This window comes from Equus asinus, chromosome X (genome assembly GCF_041296235.1).
Source record: "Equus asinus isolate D_3611 breed Donkey chromosome X, EquAss-T2T_v2, whole genome shotgun sequence".
In the NCBI taxonomy this organism is placed as follows: domain Eukaryota; kingdom Metazoa; phylum Chordata; class Mammalia; order Perissodactyla; family Equidae; genus Equus; species Equus asinus.
In genome coordinates this window covers 70457453-70478289 of record NC_091820.1, presented here as the reverse complement: position 1 = coordinate 70478289, position 20837 = coordinate 70457453, and the positions used below count along the sequence as shown (strand labels likewise).

At 35.1% G+C, this 20837-nt stretch overlaps 1 protein-coding gene across 1 annotated transcript in view; it reads right to left on the bottom strand.

Moving 5' to 3' along the window:
- Positions 1-3089: 3089 nt before the first annotated feature.
- The window catches only part of KLHL4 (kelch like family member 4), a 106322-nt gene continuing 88574 nt past the window's right edge, over positions 3090-20837 (bottom strand). The window contains exons 9-11 of the mRNA XM_014865010.3: positions 18839-19051; positions 6049-6220; positions 3090-4554 (exon numbers count right to left, since the gene is read on the bottom strand). Coding sequence (XP_014720496.1) covers positions 4495-4554; positions 6049-6220; positions 18839-19051 — 445 coding nt within the window. The 3' untranslated portion in view covers positions 3090-4494. The remainder of the gene's footprint in view (positions 4555-6048; positions 6221-18838; positions 19052-20837) is intronic.

The window sequence follows — 20837 nt, the reverse complement described above, 5'->3', positions numbered from 1 at the left end:
GGAGTAGGCAGGTGCTGGGGTGAGTAAGAAGCCTGAGTGTGGGAGCCACTGGGAGCCCTGTCATGGAAGCTGCTTGGGAAGCTGGAGTAGGCAGGGGCTGGAGTGAACCTGAGACTGGGTGCACTGGAGCCCACCAGAAACTTTACGCCAAAAATGCCACTTATGGCCGCCTGAAGCAGCAGGCACTGGGGTGAGATGGGAGCCTGGCTTCCTAGTGGTCTGGTGCCACTGGATCCACCTGGGGCTGACAGAATTGTCAAGTGAGGAAGTGAGCAGGGGTCTTGGTTCATGGGAGCCCACCAGGAGTCCTGTGTGGAAGCTGCTTGAAGCTGTGTGAGTTCCCTGAGGCCTCTGGAGTAAGCAGGCATTGGGGTGAGCTGGGGTCTGTGTTCATGGGAACCTGCTGGGAGCCTGGTGCCAAGGATGCCATTTGAGACTGCTGGAGATGCCCGTAGCTGCTGGAGCCAACAGGTACCAGGGTGAGTGTGGGGGTCTGTGTTCGTGGGAGCGTGCAGGGAGCCAACTAGAGCTGCAGGAGTCAGCCTGGTGCTGGGGTGGGTCTGCTCTGGTGTCCGTGGTGAAGTTGGGTGCTCACTTTACTCTCCTTCTCCAATGGGAATGCTGTTTCTCTCCACCCTGGGCTGCCTGGGCTTGGGGGAGGAGTAATGAGGTAGTGTGAATATATTTTTCTTATTTTCCTCAATGCATCTTTTCTTATTTTGGTGTTTCTCTCAGGTGCTGTGATCCCTCACCTGGAATCTTTCCTCTTGTGAAGGTATTTTCATGCATGGATAGTTCAAATTGATGTTGGGCGGGGCAATAGAAATTTCTATGCCACCAATTTGCTGACTTCACTCTCCACAAAGCTCTTTCTGATTTTGTCTTTTCAGGCCTATGTTTAAATAAGACTAGTTGTGCTCTGATGGCCAGAACCTCTATATGTCCCAATTCTGGTAAGGTCTAATTAGTTATGATCCAGATAGGATTATTTAACCACTTAGATAGTCTTTTAGCCACTTTGATACTGAATTTAGCATATGGAACTGGGCTGTTTGTGTAAGGGCCTCCATGACCTTAGATGAAATTTGAGCTTGGCAAATTCACCTGGCCTTTGGAGAGGAGAGGCCATCAAATTCTGATTCTCCATCACTGGGAATATAATTTAAACTATGTAGACCTGGATTTGATAGAGATTTCATAAACTGAGCCCTAATTTATGTATATATCACTAGGGCCTAATACACAGTGGATCCTTAATAAATGTTTGTGACACTATTTTGTTTGGTATACTATTTTTGAAGAATATCGATGTGCTTTTTACCTTTTAAAATTTACTCATGAGATTCTCCATATTTTGCTAATGTGCCCATTTCCCTCATTGTTTATGTATGCTCTGTTTGTATATGTGTGTGTCTAAGGGAGAGGATTAGGATTATGACAGGAATGCATAAAAGGAGAATGTCAATATTAAAGTTCTAGCACATAGAATAGCATTTTTTCCTAGTCTGTAGCAGGCAATAACCTTAAAAAGCAAATATTGCTGAGAGGAGAAAAGCTATAAAAACTTTTTAAAAGTTTCCTTTGACAGATGGAGAGCCAGGTTGGTGAAACAGGAAGTTTGTGTGTGGTATCTTCTACAGATTAGAAAGAAGATACTCCTTCCATTATTCAGCTTGGGGATTAGTGGCTCCAGCAAGGGGTATATGATATAAAGGAAGTCCATTACAAAGAGGAAAAGAAACGGGGAAACCTGTCCTTCTATCTCAAATAACTATGATAAGAGAGATGATGACAGAGAAAGACAGAATGATGACAGCTGACGAAACATGGGTGTTTTTTCTTTTCCTGAACTAAGATCTCAGGGTAGGATTCTTGTTAGAGAGCTTAAGGAAAAATCTGAAATCAGAGGAGTTTTTGCTCTATACCCCATTTGGGATTGTCAGAGGAGACTTCTTTTCAGTGTTCCTCATATCAAAATGGGGCAGCAACCACATCTGAACCAAGTTTATGGATGGCATAGTAAAGCAGAGGGAGGAACCGAGTTTACTTCCTCAGATTCTCCTTCAGCTCCTGCGTGATATAGAAGGGATTCAGAAGTTCCTGCACACCCTATGGAAACACAGGGAGAGTAGCTGATAGTGTTGTCTGGAGAGGAGTTATGATACAGGCCGAGGCCTGCAGAGTCAGGGATCCTGAGCACGGTCATAGTGATTACAGAAAAATCAAGAACCAACATTTTCTTTCCAATCTGAGTATAGTGTCTACATTTGTAAGACCTCACACTTGTTGAAAGAATATATAAATTAATAACTCCTTTTCTTATCTTTGTTAGCTTAAACAAGTCTGATCAGTCATCTCCACTATGCTGTGGTAGCAAGGGGCCTGACTCTATAACTCCTTTTCCCAAGTAGGTTTGACTGAGGGAAGTACAGTTATGTTTTAGTGTCCTGAGCCTATGCAGCTCTCTATTCTAACTGCTCAGATCTGCTCAGAGTTTGGCATCCCAGCTAGGCCATAGTGGCCCAAACATTATTTTCAAAGGCTGTTGGTGCAGCAGTAGCCCTGGGCAACATACATCTCTCTCCTCCTGGTCAATACCTGATCAAAATGAAGGAAGCCCAACTGGACCATCAAGAATATGGGATTCAGTCTTCACCTGCCTTACCAAGCATGACTCTGGGAACAGTCTCCCTATTGGTGCCATCTAGGTGTGATTAGAGCATTGGCAAGCTGGGTTGTGGTAGGTCCTTTGATCTTTTCCTACTGGCTCACACTCCTGTTTAACTTGACAGGCCAAGCTGTGCTCTGGGTTTCCGTGACACTCTGCTTCTACATTGATTTGGATAAGGTATGAGTTTAAAGATCCAACAGACCTGTGTGTGTGTGTTTATTTTTTTATGGCATCTATATGTCTCCATCTGTACCCCCAGAACTGAAGATATCTATAGTCCTCTAGAATTAAAGATGATGGCAGGGATAAGAAACAAAGGAGGGGAATTTTATTTTTGTATTTAAATATTTTAACTATTGGGACAATAAATACCAAAAAGTCATCCAAGCTGTACTTGACATAATCTAAAGCCACACTCTTTATAATCAGAGGAAATAGATTTTATTTCAATTCAATTTGTCAAAGTACAAATATTTCGGTACAACTTAGGTTGCTCTTTTTTAAAACTTAAAAGGTAATAGTACATTTTATGTGTCTCTCTGGATTTTATTTGTTGGTTTTACATACTAGAATACAAAGCCTGTTTAAAAGAACATATTACAGAAATTCTAAAATCGTACATTTAGTTGAAAATTACTTTCATAAAGAAATTTTTTCAACATTCCATCTTAAATATTTTTATAATGCAATAAACAGAAGCAAGAATTTAATAGTAAAATAATACCCAACTAGCATTTTTTTTGTGTGTTTTTTGTAGTGGATATATCCGTCATGTTTTCTACTGGATGAGTATACGTTAACAGAAAAGCATGTATTGGCACGTAAAAGATAATTATAGAATTAACCATGGATATTGAACATTTTGGTGTTTTCGTGTATTAATATTCTAGAATATCTTCTCAATTTTACTGCACTTTAAAAATTGTTTTGTGTTTTAAAACTCGTTTAATGGTAGGTGTTTACAGAGTTTACTGAAATGTTTAAGGAGACTATTATTTTCTAGAAAGTGAATCCCTGACACTCTAAAGCTGAGGTCACAGTTTGTATAAATATGATATTCACTATTTGACTGCACAGATTGTGTATAGGAAATTATAATAATATTTTACGAGTAGCAAATTTACCAAGACAACATGTTAAGGGATACCAAATCTATATGTGTACTTTGGAAGATGGCACTGTAAAAGAGTAAGTCTGTGAAAATTTAAACATACTGTGACCAGCATAACAAACTGTGTCAATGAGCTATTGTTTGGTTGTTTTTCTAGCCTCAACAGAGTGAAAGCTTTCCTCTTGGTAAACGTGAGGTATTATTCAGCTATTTGGGATAGTGTTTAAACAAGAGAATAACGTTTTACTGAAAATCAGACTTTATATTTTAAACCTTAGATGTTCTCTTTATATTAGTTATGTTTCAGATAATAATAGAGTACCTTTTTTCTGAAACATAAAATATTTTTAACTTCTCAAACTTTTAACTTAAAAATTACCAATGTTTTTATGACCTTTCATACCTTGGCCACTATCAATTTCCCTTAACCATTTTAACATGTTAAAGTAATGAGGCTAAAGCTAGACTATTGGATTTCCATTTATATTATCAGCTATGACAACACACACATTTAACACTTACATGTAATTCATGTTTGAAAACTTGTTTTGGCTTCACAAATGAGAGCAGTTGTAACTACATATTAAAGTGACACAAGAATTTTCATGTTTAATTACTAATTGAGGGAAATAACAAGTTTGTTCTTCCTTTTTTTTCTTCCTATTCCATTTCTTGAAATTATCCAGTTTCCTTCCCTTTGAAAAAGATAGTTTTATGGTAGCTTCATCACCACAACACATGCACCAGCTCTTCCAATGTTCACAGGAACTTCCTAACACAAAAAACAAAAACAAGGAAAGAAATGCTGTTTGGATGAACTCTGTCTTTAGCATAATACAGCACATTGAAGTTGAAAAAGTCCTTAGCTATTCTGATCCATTCTTCACCTTGTGTAAAGATAAGGGAAAATGCAGCCCTACTAACAGTCCAGTGTGGTGGAAGGAACATCGTCTTTAAAATGATGTAGACCTGAGCATGGGAGGCAGGTGATCTTGGGTAAGTTTCACCTCTATGATAATTTTCTCCTTTGAAAAATCACAGCTAATACCGCTCATCCTTCAAAGTTTTTGTTAGGGTTAAGTGAGATAACAAATGACAATAATTTGGCATATAATAGTTATAATCCCATTATCTGTTAGTTCTATTTTGAAAGTCACACAATGAAACAGTGAAAAGCCTGGAATAGTATCTAGGTCTCTTAGCTATTGATCTAAAATTTTCAGAAAAGGAAATTCAACAAGCTTAGATAAACATTTTGATTATTGTATTTGACCTAACTCCTAGTTTGCTAAAATTTTTTATTCTATTTCTAGCTGCTTCTAAGCAGTGATAAAGTAAGGAGCTATGTACATGGCAGAATTTGAGTGTTTCTCAGGGTCTTAATGAATCAAATTGTTGGAGGAAAGAGACAGAAACTCATAATGAGCTGTCATTATATTAACACATATTTATTTAGAACAGTAACAAGCTTACTATGTAGAATACAGAGCATCATGAAATCAGTATAAGAGAAGATGAAGTCAGATACCAAATACAATGTTTGCCTGTTTATGGTAATGGGGAAGAGTTAATCATATTTCATTTTTGATTAATCCATCATTTAATTAACAAAGCACCATTAGATATTTTGGAATAAATCTAGAGCTATCACTGGAAAAACCATCAGAAGCATCAGGTTTGCCTTTAGCATCCCCGAGACATCCATTCAGTGCCGGTTCTTGTACCCTCTTTAGAATTTCTCCTGTTAGATATGCACCACTCTTGAGAGGGTTTACTTACAGTCTTTTACTGTGCGGTAAACTCCTTGAGTGACTTATTTGCAATTAGGAGTGTTGCAATTTATACAATCTCTACAAGGATAGGATGGAAGGATTTTTCTCCTGGGCACCAGGCATTAAGAAGGGGCAGGCATTTGTGGAAGAGGACATTACTTTTTGGTTCTCAAGTCATAATACATACATAGAAAGTTGGTCAGAGGGTAAAGCTCTTGAATTAGGGAATATGATTCACTTTTCTTGAAAGGAATGAGTCCATGAAGACAAGCCAATATTCTGTCCCCTTTCATGTAAGGACCAAACGATCATGCTAATGATCAACTAGATCAACTAATAATTATAGCATAGATAAAGTGTGTACTACACATTTCACTAAAAGATTATGGTTAGGGCCCAGAGAGGAAACAAATGGAATTAATTACAAACTTATATTTTTAAATTCTTTATTAAAACCCGAAGTATACCAATTTGATTACTTTTCATGAGAATACCTCTTTCCATTCATCTTTCTGTGCATCATACGACTCAACGGTGTTCACATAACCATGTCCATCATATCCTCCAACCACATAGAGTTTTTCTCCAAGGGGACATACAGCCACACCATCTCGAGGAACGCTCAGAGGCGCCACAGTTGACCATGAATCACTTTTTGGATCATACCTTAAGAGGTTTAGGAAGACATATGAGAGAGGAAGTCCAGTAATGTTAAAATTAAAAATAATAGGCATTAATAAAATATATACTTATCTAATATAATCAATTAAAAACAACTTATAAATACCAAGTGTAGTTTGACTAGTAAATGTTAAGGATAAGTACACGACAAAATTCTCTTCAGCCACCAGAGGTCACTCAAAGCATATCAAAAATGTACTTCCTTTCCAAATACCATGCATTTCTTCCATCAGTACTCAGATTCTCTATGGGGAAATGTCACAGGTTAGCATCTTAACATTATGTGAACAATGCCCCCTCTCTCATTTATTATGCTGGTTGTAGAGCTTTTGTTTTTCCTTGTTTTTTGTTTATCAAAATCCTACACAATAGAGGTCTAATCCTGGTTGTATGAGAGCTTACATTTTAGTAAATCTGAATAAAATTGCCTTTCTGTGTTATAGAAGGTAGTATTCTGGTATTGATACTGTTTGTAGTTAGAATAACCTTAGTCTTATCCTATCTTTTTCCTCTATCAAAGTTTCTATTTATCTTCATAGGAGCCTAGGATTTTTTTCCATTTTTCTGGTTGACCCCTTATCCCCAGATCTTTTCTGTAAGCAAAATGAAAAACAATTCAGTAAGTAATAGTCTAATCCAGGAATTCTTTCCTAAAATTTAAACTTAAAAAAATTACATAATACTAGAATCTACAAGGGGTGAATAATAAAAGAAAACTCATGTAATTATACATGCAAATGCTCTCTGATTTTATATTGTCCCATTTGTAAAACTCAGTGACAAAGATTTCTTTTACAAAAAAGATTTTAATTTATTACATTTTATTAATTTCCTTGTATTTCTATTACCCCTCTTAAATCTGTTCTTATCTTGTTAATCATATTCTAAATTACTTGACCCCAGCTTTCTTATGAACTTGGTGTCAGATCCAGTAATATTTTTAATGAATTCTGAAATCGGCAATAATTAAGATAATGTCAATATTCAGTACATATTGTTGAGTGTCATGTAGCATATCACCTTAAATTCTGATGTTATCATAAAACTCAGAACCAGAAAATTCATAGTTGTATTCTTTAGTTAAGCTGAATCTTCCACACAATTGCCATTGTTAATTGATGCTGCACTCAGACAACAAAGCACACACACATATATGTATGGTTAACCAGGGCTCACAGAAGGATTTCCTTACAGATTTGCATCCAAAACCCAAGACTTTTATGCATTTACATGGTAATGTTCAAAAATCAGGCTAATGTTAATATAATCTGGATACTGCCTGATTAATAGACGGGTTTAGGAAATGTTGAATCTTTTGAGGAAAAAAACATTGGCAATATGGTTACTTTCTGTAAAGACAAACAAAAGCAGTTATTAAAGAAAAAGTTAGCCACTACACTACTTTCAAATTAAAATAGCATCACATTCCTCCTTTTTTGTTTATCTTTTGATTTTCTGTCTCTTCTTGCTTTGAATATAAGTGCATATTTTATCGTGGAAATAAAATGAGCCTGAAAGTAAAGAGAATTAATCATGAACTTATTCCTCCACTTAGGGTAATTAGGGATAATTTGCTTGACTTCTTTGCCTCCATTTTCTCATCAACATTATAGAAATAGTAATCTCTGATCCAACCAACATAAGCTTATGTGATGGTTTTAGAAACCTTTAATTTAAATGATGACCTCAAAAGATTACTTTTTATCCCCTATAGGATATTAACTAGTTTTGCATCTATTAACAGTTTTTTTTCAGCATTCTTAATTGTCTATATGCCTTTACTTCAGAGACTGTTTCGAACCAGTTTTAACATGTTACGGGTTACTTCACTAATTAATGAAACAAAATCTTTGACACATGTTAATGTTATATTTGTATGAAAGTCGTAATTATAATCTTTTGAAAATTATACTTTAGCCCTAGCCATTTTCTCAAGATCTTTTCAAGGAAAATGTTAATAAGGGGATAATAATGGTAATAACAATAACACTGATTACAAAAATAATATAAACAAAACCAATACCAGCAACTAACTTCTATCAAGTACTTAATATGTGCCAGGCATTGTGCTAAGCACATTAACATTTATTATACTGTACTCTATGTGGTTGATTCTATAATTACTCGCGTTTTTCACATGAGGAAACTGATGTTTAGAGATGTAAAGTAACTGGGTCAAGGTCACATAACTTGCAAATAGTAGACATGGGATTTGAACTCAGATCTGTGTGATTCTAAATCCAGTGCTTTTAACTAGTATACTGTACCTTTTTTGGTTCTTGTGAAGTGTCTTTTAACCCTTTAAAAAATTTTTTAATTGTATCTGACTTTTTTTTTTAAAGATTTTATTTTTTTCCTTTTTCTCCCCAAAGCCCCCCAGTACATAGTTGTATATTCTTCGTTGTGGGTCCTTCTAGTTGTGGCATGTGGGATGCTGCCTCAGCGTGGCTTGATGACCAGTGTCATGTCTGCGCCCAGGATTCGAACCAACGAAACACTGGGCCGCCTGCAGCGGAGTGCACAAACTTAACCACTCAGCCACGGGGCCAGCCCCGTATCTGAATTTTTTTAAAAAATAAGTATATAGGGAAATGTAAGTATGTCAGTAAATAAACTTAGACATGTAATTATTAGACTATGTAAATATTTAATTTTGTAGTCTGCCTTATGAACTTTTCTAAATCAAAAAAATATGAACTGCGTTTATATTTTTCCAGTTGTATGTATCAATGCCTATTTAAATTGGTATAAACACTTCAATCCAATGTAAGGGTAATTTTACTGTGAACTCTATAGTTTTAAAATGCAGCCCAATTCCTCTCTCTTTCAGGTCTTAACAGAATTTCACCATTTCAGGGGTTCCTGCAGTAAAGCCAGGAAAATTGTGGCATAATAATGGGAGAGAACATGGTGATTTAATTAAAATATTTTATGGAGCCAACCCTGATGGTCTAGTGGTTAAAGTTCAGTGCACTCGGCTTTGGTGGCCCAAGTTCAGTTCCCAGTCGTGGAACCACACCACTCATCTGTCAGTAGCTGTGCTGTTTTACTGGCTCACATAGAAGAACTAGAAGGACTTACAACTGGAATATACAACTATGTACTAGGGCTTTGGGTATGCACAAAGAAAAAAAAACAAAAAAAATAAATTATTGTATGTATTCTAGATATTTTCCTTATGAAATGTACACTTTTTTGAACCAAACCTAAGTTCTGTAGTCCTATACATTTAGATACAAGGAAGCAAGAAAATGCAACACATGTTATACCACTAAGATTCAACAAGAAGCCTCCTTAACTGCAATAGAAAAAAAAGCATGGATCTAGTATATATAAAGAAAGTGTCTTACTAATTTGGATTCCTTACAAGAAAATTGTTAGTATAAGGGCTTAGAGTTTTTTAAAGATTTTATTTTATTTTTTTTCCTTTTTCTCCCCGAAGCCCCCCACTACATAGTTGTATATTCTTCGTTGTGGGTCCTTCTAGTTGTGGCATGTGGGACGCTGCCTCAGCGTGGTTTGATGAGCAGTGTCATGTCCGTGCCCAGGATTCGAACCAACGAAACACTGGGCCGCCTGCAGCGGAGCGCGCGAACTTAACCACTCGGCCACGGGGCCAGCCCCATATAAGGGCTTAGAGTTTTGTCTGTCTCTCTGTATATATATTTACATGCTTTAACTTTTAATTCAGAAGAAAATATTGTTAAGTCAGGTTTGATTTTCATAGTAACAAATCTTGATGACTTTTTATTTACTAGATACAATTTTGTAGAGTATTGTGTTATTTTGTATAAAATCCTTTTAGAGAATTTCTAATATTTCTCTATAGAACAACATGAATTCTCCACACCAATATCATTCTTGGAACTCTCCCTCCCATGGACTTATCAGTCCAATATAGTTTTAAGTATTAATGGAAACATGAAATAGCATAATTAGTTTTACATGGATTTTTTGTACTTTTGAACAAAGCAAGTTTTCCCAAATATAATAATTCCTGATATTGTCTGTTTAGCTTAAGAGATGATTTAGTCTTGTGCATTACCAACAGTCTTATAAAGATGAGGCTTAGTTATTCTCAGGTATAGAAACATAAATATTTTTAGGCATAAGAATAGAATTCAATGCCTAGATACCATCACTTAAAATGAAAACTACACTTACTTTTTTTAATACAAGTATAGGTTTTTTTAATGCATGTATATATTGACAGGTGGGCTTGTAGCTAACCTTTTGTGTTTTCTATAATCTTTTGTGGTCTATAGAAGGCATCAATAAATTGTCTAGGCAATTTAAAATTTCGATAGAATATCCTTTTCTCAACTTCTTACAATGAATTTTAACAAATATTGAGTCTATTGTATTCTTCTGGTCTTTCTAAAAGTGAAACATGATTCCCCTTAGTTCCAGGCATACACACACACACACACACACATATACAGGATAAAGGCTTAAAATTTGGTACACGTGATGAAATTCTGTGTCAATAAAAGTAGAAATTATTGGCTTGAAGTTTATTTCTATCAGTTATTCTGAGTGTAATATACTGAACTTTTGGTTTTATACTGAAATGGAAAGTGAAATATGATTGGTTTCCAAACGTCTACAAACTCCACTTATATGAAAAAGTTTTTTTGCCATTTGTTTGTCATTTAACCAGAGAGGGCTTCAACTTTCACTTCTGTATGGTGATAGGGATGTACTAGGTTTTCAAGGCTCTTTCCATTAGTAATTATATATAATTTCATCATTGTGCTTCTGGATATAAATAAAAGAGTGAATTAATCTTTATCTTTTAAATATACAGGCAACTCAATCTGATTTTCATTTGGTTTATATCTTCTTTTCAATGTTGTATCACTGGGGAGTGGTGTCAGCAAGATAGTAGAGTAGGAAGCTCTGGGAACTCATTCCCTCACAGAAACAGTAAATAAACACACAGAGACTGGCTAAAGTAACTTTGTAGGAGTTCTGGAAATCAGTCAAAGATCCATATCAACCAAATAAATGCTTAGTCGTGAAAAAGCTACATTTAAATCAGTAGGAAATTTTGTTACATTTTTACTTGCCTTGTCCCACCCCCTCCCAGCACTCACCGCATGGATTGAAGAAAGCAGTTGCCCAGCCTTAGTTCCTTTCCTTGAACCAGAGATAAAAGAGCAGAGCTGATATGCAACAATCTAATTTGGGTGCTTTCTAAGGGATTATTCTCTTTGTTGCCTAACTCAGCTCAGACAGTCAAAAGTGGCACAGCTTAGATCCCTGGCTAGGAAAAACCATGGGGAGAAGTGCACATGGTTCATGAAAGCTGTGAGGACATAATAGATGCATAGACACCTGGGGCAAGAGATTACTGATTGAAGACTACAACACAGCAGCTAAGGCCCTGAGAAGCAGCAGCGATGAGATTCTTAAGGAAATTAAACATTTAAAAGCAGCCATGTATATATTGGATCAAAACAAACACACACAATGGCCCAGGAGGCCCATGAGCTCAGAAAAGGCCCAAGAAGACCTCAAGTCTTTATGTTGTGCTGGTTCCAAGTATAAAACATGACCTGCTATTTAGTGATGGGTTTCCTATGGGTTGAGCAAGTCTGCAGCTTGGGAGAGGTATCTATTATTTCAAATGCCCAATATTCAACAAAAGATCATAAAGGAAACAAGTAAGCAGGAAAACGAGTTTCATTCAAAAGAACAAAATATATCTGCAGAAACCACCCATGTAAAAACACAGGCATTTGACATACAAGATAAAGACATTAAGTTAACTGTCTGATATATGCTCAGATACTTACAAGGAAAACATCTAAAAGAAATCAAGAAAATGATAAATGAACACAATGAGAATGTCAACAAAGGAAAATAAATTATAAAGAAGAACAGAAATTCTGGTGCTGAAATATAAAATCACTGAACTGAAAAATTCACTAGAGGACTTAAGTAGGAGACTCGGGTAGGCAGAAGCAAGCATAAGTGAACTTGAAGACAAGGCATTTGAAATTATCAAGTCTGAGCAAAAAGAATGAAGAAAAGTGAACAGAGTTGTAGGGACTTATGAGACAAAATTATGTGGATCAATATCTGCATTTTGGGAGCCCCAGAAGAAGAATAAGAAAGTCAAAGAAAGAGTACTTGAAGTAATAATGGTTGAAAAATTCCCAAATTTGAGGAGAACATGAATCTATGAATCCAAGAATCTTAGTGAACTTAAAGTAGAACAAACCTAAAGAGACTGACATTGAGACGTATAGTAAAACTGTTGAACATCAGAGAGAAAGAGATAATGTTGAAATCAGCAAGAGAAAAGCAATTCATGACACACAAGTGATCCTCAGTAAGATTATGAGCAAAAAACTTCTCAGCAGAAGATAGAAAGCAGTGGATGACTTATTTAAAGTGCTAAAAGAAAAATCCTGTGAACTGAGAATTCTTTATCTGGCAAACCTATCCACCACATAAAGAGAAGAGATTAGTGGTACGAGAGGGGAAAGAGATTGGGGGCTGGGTGAAAGGGAAGAAGGGGCACAGATTTAGGGGGATGGAGAATAATCAGACTATTGGGGGTGAGCATGATGAAGTATATTCATAAATTTATAAATAACAATGTACACCCAAAATTTCACAATGTTATAAACCATTATGATCTCAATAAAATTACTTGAAAAAAAAAACTGTCCATCATAAGGATGGGGAAACTTAAGACATTCCCAGGTAAACATCAGGCAAAGGAGTTCATTACTGGCAAACCTGTCCTACAATAAATTCTAAAGTGAGTACTTCAAGTTGTAATGAAAGGATATTAGACAGGAAGTAAAAGTCCTAGATATATATGAAGTTCTCTGATAAAGGTAAATACATAGACAAATATAACAACTAGTTATTTTAACTTTGGCTTGCATCTCCACTTTTTATTCTTCTACAGGTCTTACAAGACAAAAGCAAGAAAATAGTTATAAAACTATGTTAATGGGTACACAATATGTAAAGTCAATTTGTGATTTCAATAACAAAGGGGAGAGTGCAGAGCTGTAAAGAATAGAGTATGTTTATGCAATTGAAGTTAAGTTGGTATCAATTTAAAACAGATTGGCAAACCTTTAGGATGTTATACGTAATCCCCATGGTAACCACACAGAAAAGAATTATAGAATACACAAAAAAGGAATTGAGAATGGAATGAAACCTGTCCCTATGAAAAACCAGCTAAACACAACAAAGGCAAGAAGAGAGGAAATGAGGGACAATATTGATATAAGACATATGAAAATAAAGAAGCAAATGGCAACATTTAAGTCCTCAGTAATTAACTGTAAATAGATTAAAGCCCCCAATCAAAAGGCATGCCTTGGCAGAATGGATTAAGAAAAAACAAACCCAGGATGTAACTATATGCTGTCTACAAAACACTCATTTTAGATCTAAGGCACCACAAGTCGAAAGCGAAAGGATGAAAAAAGATATTCTATGCAAATATTAACCCAAAGAGAGCAGGAGTGACTATATTAATATAATACAAAATAAACTTTAAGACAAAAGTTTTATGAAAGAAAAAGAAGCAGATTATATAATGATAAAAGTGTCAATTCACAAAAATATATACAATTATAAACATAAAAGGAGCAAACACCAGTGCTGCTAAATACATGAAAACAACATTGACAGAATTAGAGGGTGAAATAGCTCTACAGTAATAATAGGAGAATTTAATTCCCCACTTTCAAAAGTAGATAGAACAGCCAAATAGTAGCTCAATAACTACATGGAAAACTTGAACATTATAGACCAACTGGACTTAAATATATATGAAAAATTCTAGCCAACAAAAGAGCATGCATTTTTTCTCAATTGAACACTCTACATTATCCAGGATAGACCATATGTTATGGCACAAAACAAGTGTTCATAAACTTAAAAAGATTAAAAACCTGCAAGGTGTTTTCACAATGGAATGAACCTATAAATCAATAGCAGAAGGAAAATTGGAATATCTCCAAATATATGGAAATGAACAAACACACACTTAAACAACTAATAGGTCAAAGAGTATATTATAAGGGAAATTAGAAAATATCTTGAGACGAATGAAAATGAAAACATGACATACCATGTCTTATAGTATGCACAGAAAACAGTGCCGTGAGGAAAATCTATAGCTGGAAATGCTTACATTAAAAAGGGAGAAAAATTGAAAATCAACAACCTAACTTTACTCCTTAGAAAACTAGAAAAGAGAAACCAAACCCAAAGCTAGCATAAGGAAGGAAATAACAGAGATTAGAGCATAGAAAAATAATAGAATACAAAAACAATAGAGAAAATCAAGAACATCAAGAGTTGGTTGTGCAAAATAACCAAGAAAATTCACAAACCTTTAGCTAGATTGAGTACAAGAAAAAGAGAAAACTCACATAAGTAAAATCAGAAATGAAAGAAGGGGCATTAGTACTGATTTTACTGAAAAAAAGTATTATAAGAGACTACTGTGAACTATTGTATGCCAACAATTTGGATAACCTTTATGAAATGGACAAATTCCTAGTAACACAACCTATCAAGACTGAAGCATGATGAAATGGAAAATCTGAAGAGACTTATAATTGTAAGGAGATCAAAAATCTACTGACAAAGAAAAGCCTAGGGTCAGATGGCTTTACTGGTAAATTCTACCTAACATTTAGAGAAGAATTAACACCAATCCTTCTCAAATTCTTCCAAAAAATTAATGAGGAAATAACACTTCTGAACTCATACCATAAGGCCAGCGTTACACTGATACCAAAGCCAAAGACACTATAACAAAACTACCAATGAATATCTCTAACGAATACTGATGCAAACACTTATTTTCTACATAATATTAGTAAAATTAATTCACTGTCATTATTAAAATGATTATACACCATAATAAAATGGGATTTATTCTTGGAATGCATTACAAAAACCAATCAATGTAACACACCAAATTGACAGGATGAAAGGGTAAAAAACACGATTGTCTCAACTGATGCAGAAAAAATTGCATGACAAAATTTATCATTCTTTCATGATGAAAACAGTAACCAATCTAGGAATAGAAGAACACTACCTCAACATAATAAAGGCCATATATGGAAAACGCAGAGCTAACATCATACTCAGTGGTGACAGATGGAAGGCTCTTTTCTAAGATCAGGAACAAGATAAGAATGACAATTTTCATCAGTTCTATTCAACATAGTATTGAACCTCCTAGTCAGAGCAATTAGGTGAGAAAGAAATAAAATGCATCCACGTTCGAAAGGAAGAAATTAAAGAGACCAATAAATGGAAAGCTACCTCATGTTCCTGGATTAGACACAATATTGTTAAGATGTCACTACCACCCCAAATTATCTACAGATTTATTGCAATCTGTATCAAAATCCCAATAACATTTTTTGCAAAAATTAAAACAGTCCATTATAAATCCATATGGAATCTCAGGGAGCCAGAATAGCCAAAATAATTTTGAAAAAGTTGAACAAAGTTTGACTTCTCACATTTCCTGATTACAAAACTTACTACACAGCTACAGTAATAAAAACAGTGTGGTGCATATATACATATATGTATATTTATATATATATATCTCCCATGAAGTGCAATACAGGGCCCAGAAATAAACTGTCAGGTACATGGTTAAATAATTTTCAACAGTGCAGCCAAGACAAATCAATGGGGAAAATACAGTCCTTTCAACAAATGCTGATGGGAAAACTGGATAAGCACATGAAAAGTAATGAAGTTTGTTCTTTACCTTACTTCAAATGCGAAAATTAATTCAAATGGATCAAAGACCTGAACATAGAGCCAAAACTACAAAATTCGTATCAGAAAGCATAGGGGAAATGTTTCATGACAAGGTTTGGCAATGATTTTTTGGATATGACCCTAAAAGTACATGCCACAAAATAAAAAATAAATTGCATTTGATTAATAAAAACTTCTGCACATCAAAGGCACTATTAACACAGTGAAAAGGCAACCCACAGAATGGGAGAAACAATTTTCAAATCATATGTGAGAAGGGATTAATATACACAGCATATAAAGAACTCCTACAACTCAACAACAAAAAGACAATGTGATTAAAAAATAGGCATAAGACTTGAATAGACATTTCTCTAAAAAGATATACAAATGGTCAATAGCACCTCTTAAGATGCTTAATGTTACTAACCAGTAGGGAAACTCAAATCACAACCACAAAGAGACACCACTTCAAATCCATTCAAAACAAAACAAAACAGAAAATAAGTGTTGCTGATGACGTGCATATATTGGAACCCTTTTGCTTTGTTGATGGGAATATAAAATGGTGTAGCCACTTTGAAGAACAGTATGAAAGTTCTTCAAAAATTTAAAAATAGAATTACCATATGATAAAAGCAATTCCACTTCTGTGTATATATCCAAAAGCATTGAAAGAGTTTCAAACATTTGCACACCTATGTTCATAGCAGCATTATTCACATCCAAAGGTCGAAGCAACCCAACTATCCATTGATGAATGAATGGATAAACAAACTGTGGTATATACATATAATGTAATGTTGTTCAGCTTTAAAAAAGAAAAATCTGACAAATAGTATAAGATGGATGAAACAGGAAGAATTATGCTAAGTAAAATAAGCCAGTTACAAAAGGATAAGTACTTATGATTCCACTTTTAAGAGGTATGTAGCATTGTCAAATTCATAGAAACAGTAAAATGTCAGTTGCCAGTGGCTGAGGTGAGGGAGGAAGGGGGATTTATTGTTTAATGAGAATGAAGTTTCAATTTGAGGAGATAAAATTCTGGAGGTGCATGATGGTGATGTGTTCACAACAATGGGAACGTACTTAATGCCAATGAATTGTATAACTAAAAATGGTTAGGAGCTGGCCCAAAGGCACACTCCACTTTGGCGGCCCAGGGTTTCACTGGTTAGGATGCTGGGCACAGACCTAGCACCACTCATCAAGCCAAGCATCCCACATAGCAGAGCCAGAAGGAGCCACAGCTAGAATATACAACTATGTACCGGGGGTCTTTGGGGAGAAGAAGATTGGCAACAAATGTTAGCTCAGGTACCACTCTTCAAAAAACATGATTAAACTGGTAAATTTTATGTGATGTATATTTGCCACACTAAAAAATAATCTAGCTTAATAGAGAGGTGATCAACTATTACTTTGTTAACTGGGGAGAACTGGTACCGATAATCTCAGTGTCACATATATTTGGCTATAATATATTTATATTGGTTATAATCTATATAATATATTTTGATGCAATGATTGACCTTATTTATGTTTTGCATAAAGTCAAAATAAATTTTGTTTGCATCTCTTAAAAACTGATCTCAGGAGAAGCATTCCAGATATACACTGTAGCAAGGAGCTGATCTCTTAAGATTAAACTTTTTTTCAAAAAACTACCACAGTTCAATTATTCCCTATAAGAAAGTATTAAAGTTATCCATTATATTTCAGTTATATGTTTCTCAGAAGAAAAATAACAGTGTTCTTACTCCTGTTTTTAGTCTCTTCCTACATTCTATCCTATATATCACTGTTAGATCATTTCCTCCAAACTGCTTTCTTTGTGATATTCCACTTTCCCCCAAATTTAATTATCCCTTTGCCTACAAGGTAAAATCCAAAAGCTTTCACCCTGACATTTCAGGCTATCAAACAATCTGTTAGTTGTGTTTTGAACTGCCCTTCAAATTACATTTCAACCTAAAGTCTCTGCTCTTATCTATCAAGCTTTCTTGTTTACTTCCATGGTTTTGGTCATGCTTTTTCCTAGACCTGAAATTCCCTCCATTCTTTTCTATGCTTACAAAGTTCAAATTCTACCTACTGTATGATTTTCCATTGAGAACACCATCCCATATTCATCTCTGTCTTCTGAATTCTGATAACCTTACTGACTTTAAATTTGTCACTTGGTTAATTAGGTTAATATTATTTAACTATTATGTTTGCATATATAGAGAGATAGGTAGATAGATTCTATCTAGAAAGGGAATGTGCAAGTATAACTTAATGTCATGAATGACTTATTTTAACAAACATATCACACTTTATCCAAATTAATGTCTCCCATTCAAAGAAGTTAGCTTTGGGAAATTAAATACTTAATGCCATAGAGTCACTGTTCAGAAAATTATTAACATCTCTGTTTAGGAATTCTTTCTGTATGTTTTGTCGTGGTAAGTCTTCATGTTTTGAAGATTGATTTTATTTTCAGAACAGTAAAGTTATTTTGATTTGAGCTGGTGAATGGATTGAGTGATTATAGCTTTGCACAAAATTTCTTTAATCTTACATCTATTTTGTCTCTTTATTTTATAAGGTCCCTATCAATAAAAGCATTTTTTAAATATATTCTTTAAGATGGATCTAAAACACATCTGGAGGATTTCTTCAAAATATTATGAACCTAGGAGTAAGTGCAATTTTACGAAGTATTAATCCTCTGAATGGATTAACACATGTTTGGAAGACTACTTTCTGGTAGCCCAAAAGTCTTTCTCATTTCTGAAAAAATAAATAATCAAATAAGTACATACATAAATAAATAGAAACATTTACCGTTCCACACAATCAGAAAGCCTGGAGCAATGGTTAGAGGCAGGGGCTTCATGACCCCCGACAACATATAAGAATCCATTGTATGTTGTAACTCCCACACCTCCGCGTCTTTTGGACATTGGAGAACATGGACTCCACTTGTTAGTGTGTGGGTCAAAGCATTCCATTGATTTAAGGCAGGAACTTCCATCACGTCCACCAATAGCATATAGCCTGGAAAAAAGACAAATGTGTATGTATGTATGTTTTTGTGTGTGTGTTTGTGTGTGTGTGTGTGTGTATATATATATATATATATACATATATATATATAAATTTCCATATAGTGTTTGCAATTTGTGCATAGAGTGAAAGTGAAAGAATCTTGCACAAAGCATTTCAAGTTTTTAGCTATATATTCTACTCTCTTAGCATTTTGTAATGGATGGCCTGAGTTTGTGAATGGATGTTTAACCTGACGGCACCTGTCAAGGTCTACCCTACCTCAAACCTCCCCACTTAATCATTTTTGTGAAAGTTACTTTGACATACTAGATTAAAAGATCCCATGGGAAATTAACTACTGAGAAAGAATGGAGATATCAAAAGTGTTGGCAGTATTTGTCAATTATAACTCAATAAAGCTGTAAATTAAAAACAAAAAAAGTAGGATGTTTCCAAAGACCAACTCCAGCAATCCTACAACTTTAGGTAGGTTCAATTGCCTAGCATTAGAATCCCTGTTTTTATAAACTATTTAATATAAAAACATTTGTCACTAAGAAGACATTAACAATAAACAAGTGAGGGAATAGTATAGAACCTACACACCAGATTGTTTCCTAGGAAGATACATTAGCGATAACATTAATCCCATAAACTTTAAAATGCTATTTCCTTTGGTGAGTAGTATTTTTGCTCTAATTTAAATTTAATGCTGCCTCAATAAAGAAGATAAACGTTTACTAAACCATATGTCTAAAACTGCCCTTCATGCTCAGTTGTGAACAACAGCAAATCAACAAAACAAAAATTAGTCAAATTTGGTGATTTCAGCTTGTTCTGTAATTGCTAGGAGAGTGTTACTAAGCTGATATCATTCAGGTCAGGCCAGAGATAATCTGATTTAGGAATATTTTAAGCTCTAAGACACTGTAAGGCTGAGTCTCCTCTTAACTATTGACATTCCCTACTTCTACAAGGTGCTAAAAATCATCTGTGTCGAAAGTTCTACTGAACTCATTTATATGATGAGATATTGGCTTTAAGCATAGTCAGTACAGATAGATAAGGCTGTCTCCTGCCACTGACCCACCCTGGTGTCTGAAATTCTCATCACTCAAGTCCCTCCTATATGTTGGTCATTATCTCCAAAGGTCTCTTGTCAGAAACCACACAATTACCTGGAGGAAGTAACAATTCAAGCTGCTAGCAACTTCTAACACTGTCAGGTTTCACTATATTAGTTTGCTGTCATAGGCAAGTGATCAGAAAGATGGGACTAGATGTAATTCTAGAGTTGGGAACCCTGAACACTCAGGAGAGTGAATGGTAAAGAACAAAAAAGATCTGCCCTTTTACAAAGATAGACCAAAGTTTTGATAAGATTTAGTCATAATGTAAAAAGTGGTAGCTTCTTGAGGGTAAAATTGGAACTGGTTTGCCTACAAAGGTGCTTCTCAAATTTAATGGGCCCATAAGTCACTTGAGGATCCTGTTAAAATGCAAGTTCTGATTCAGAAGGTCTAGGGTGGGGCTAAGATTCAGCATTTGTAAGTAGATCTCAGGTAATATTGATGCTCCTGGTCCCAGGACCACACTTGAGTAGGAAGGGACTATGGAATATTCAATTAAATGTTCCTTTTAGACAAGCATTTTTCATCATAATGAAGGAAGGTTTTCAACAAAGTCCTTTTATTATTGATAACTAGGATCTCCTGATCATTGGGAATGCTTACAGATTGATGGATCATATCACTGAAATGCTGTCCCACGTGACCTGGGAGGAAAGAGCATGCAT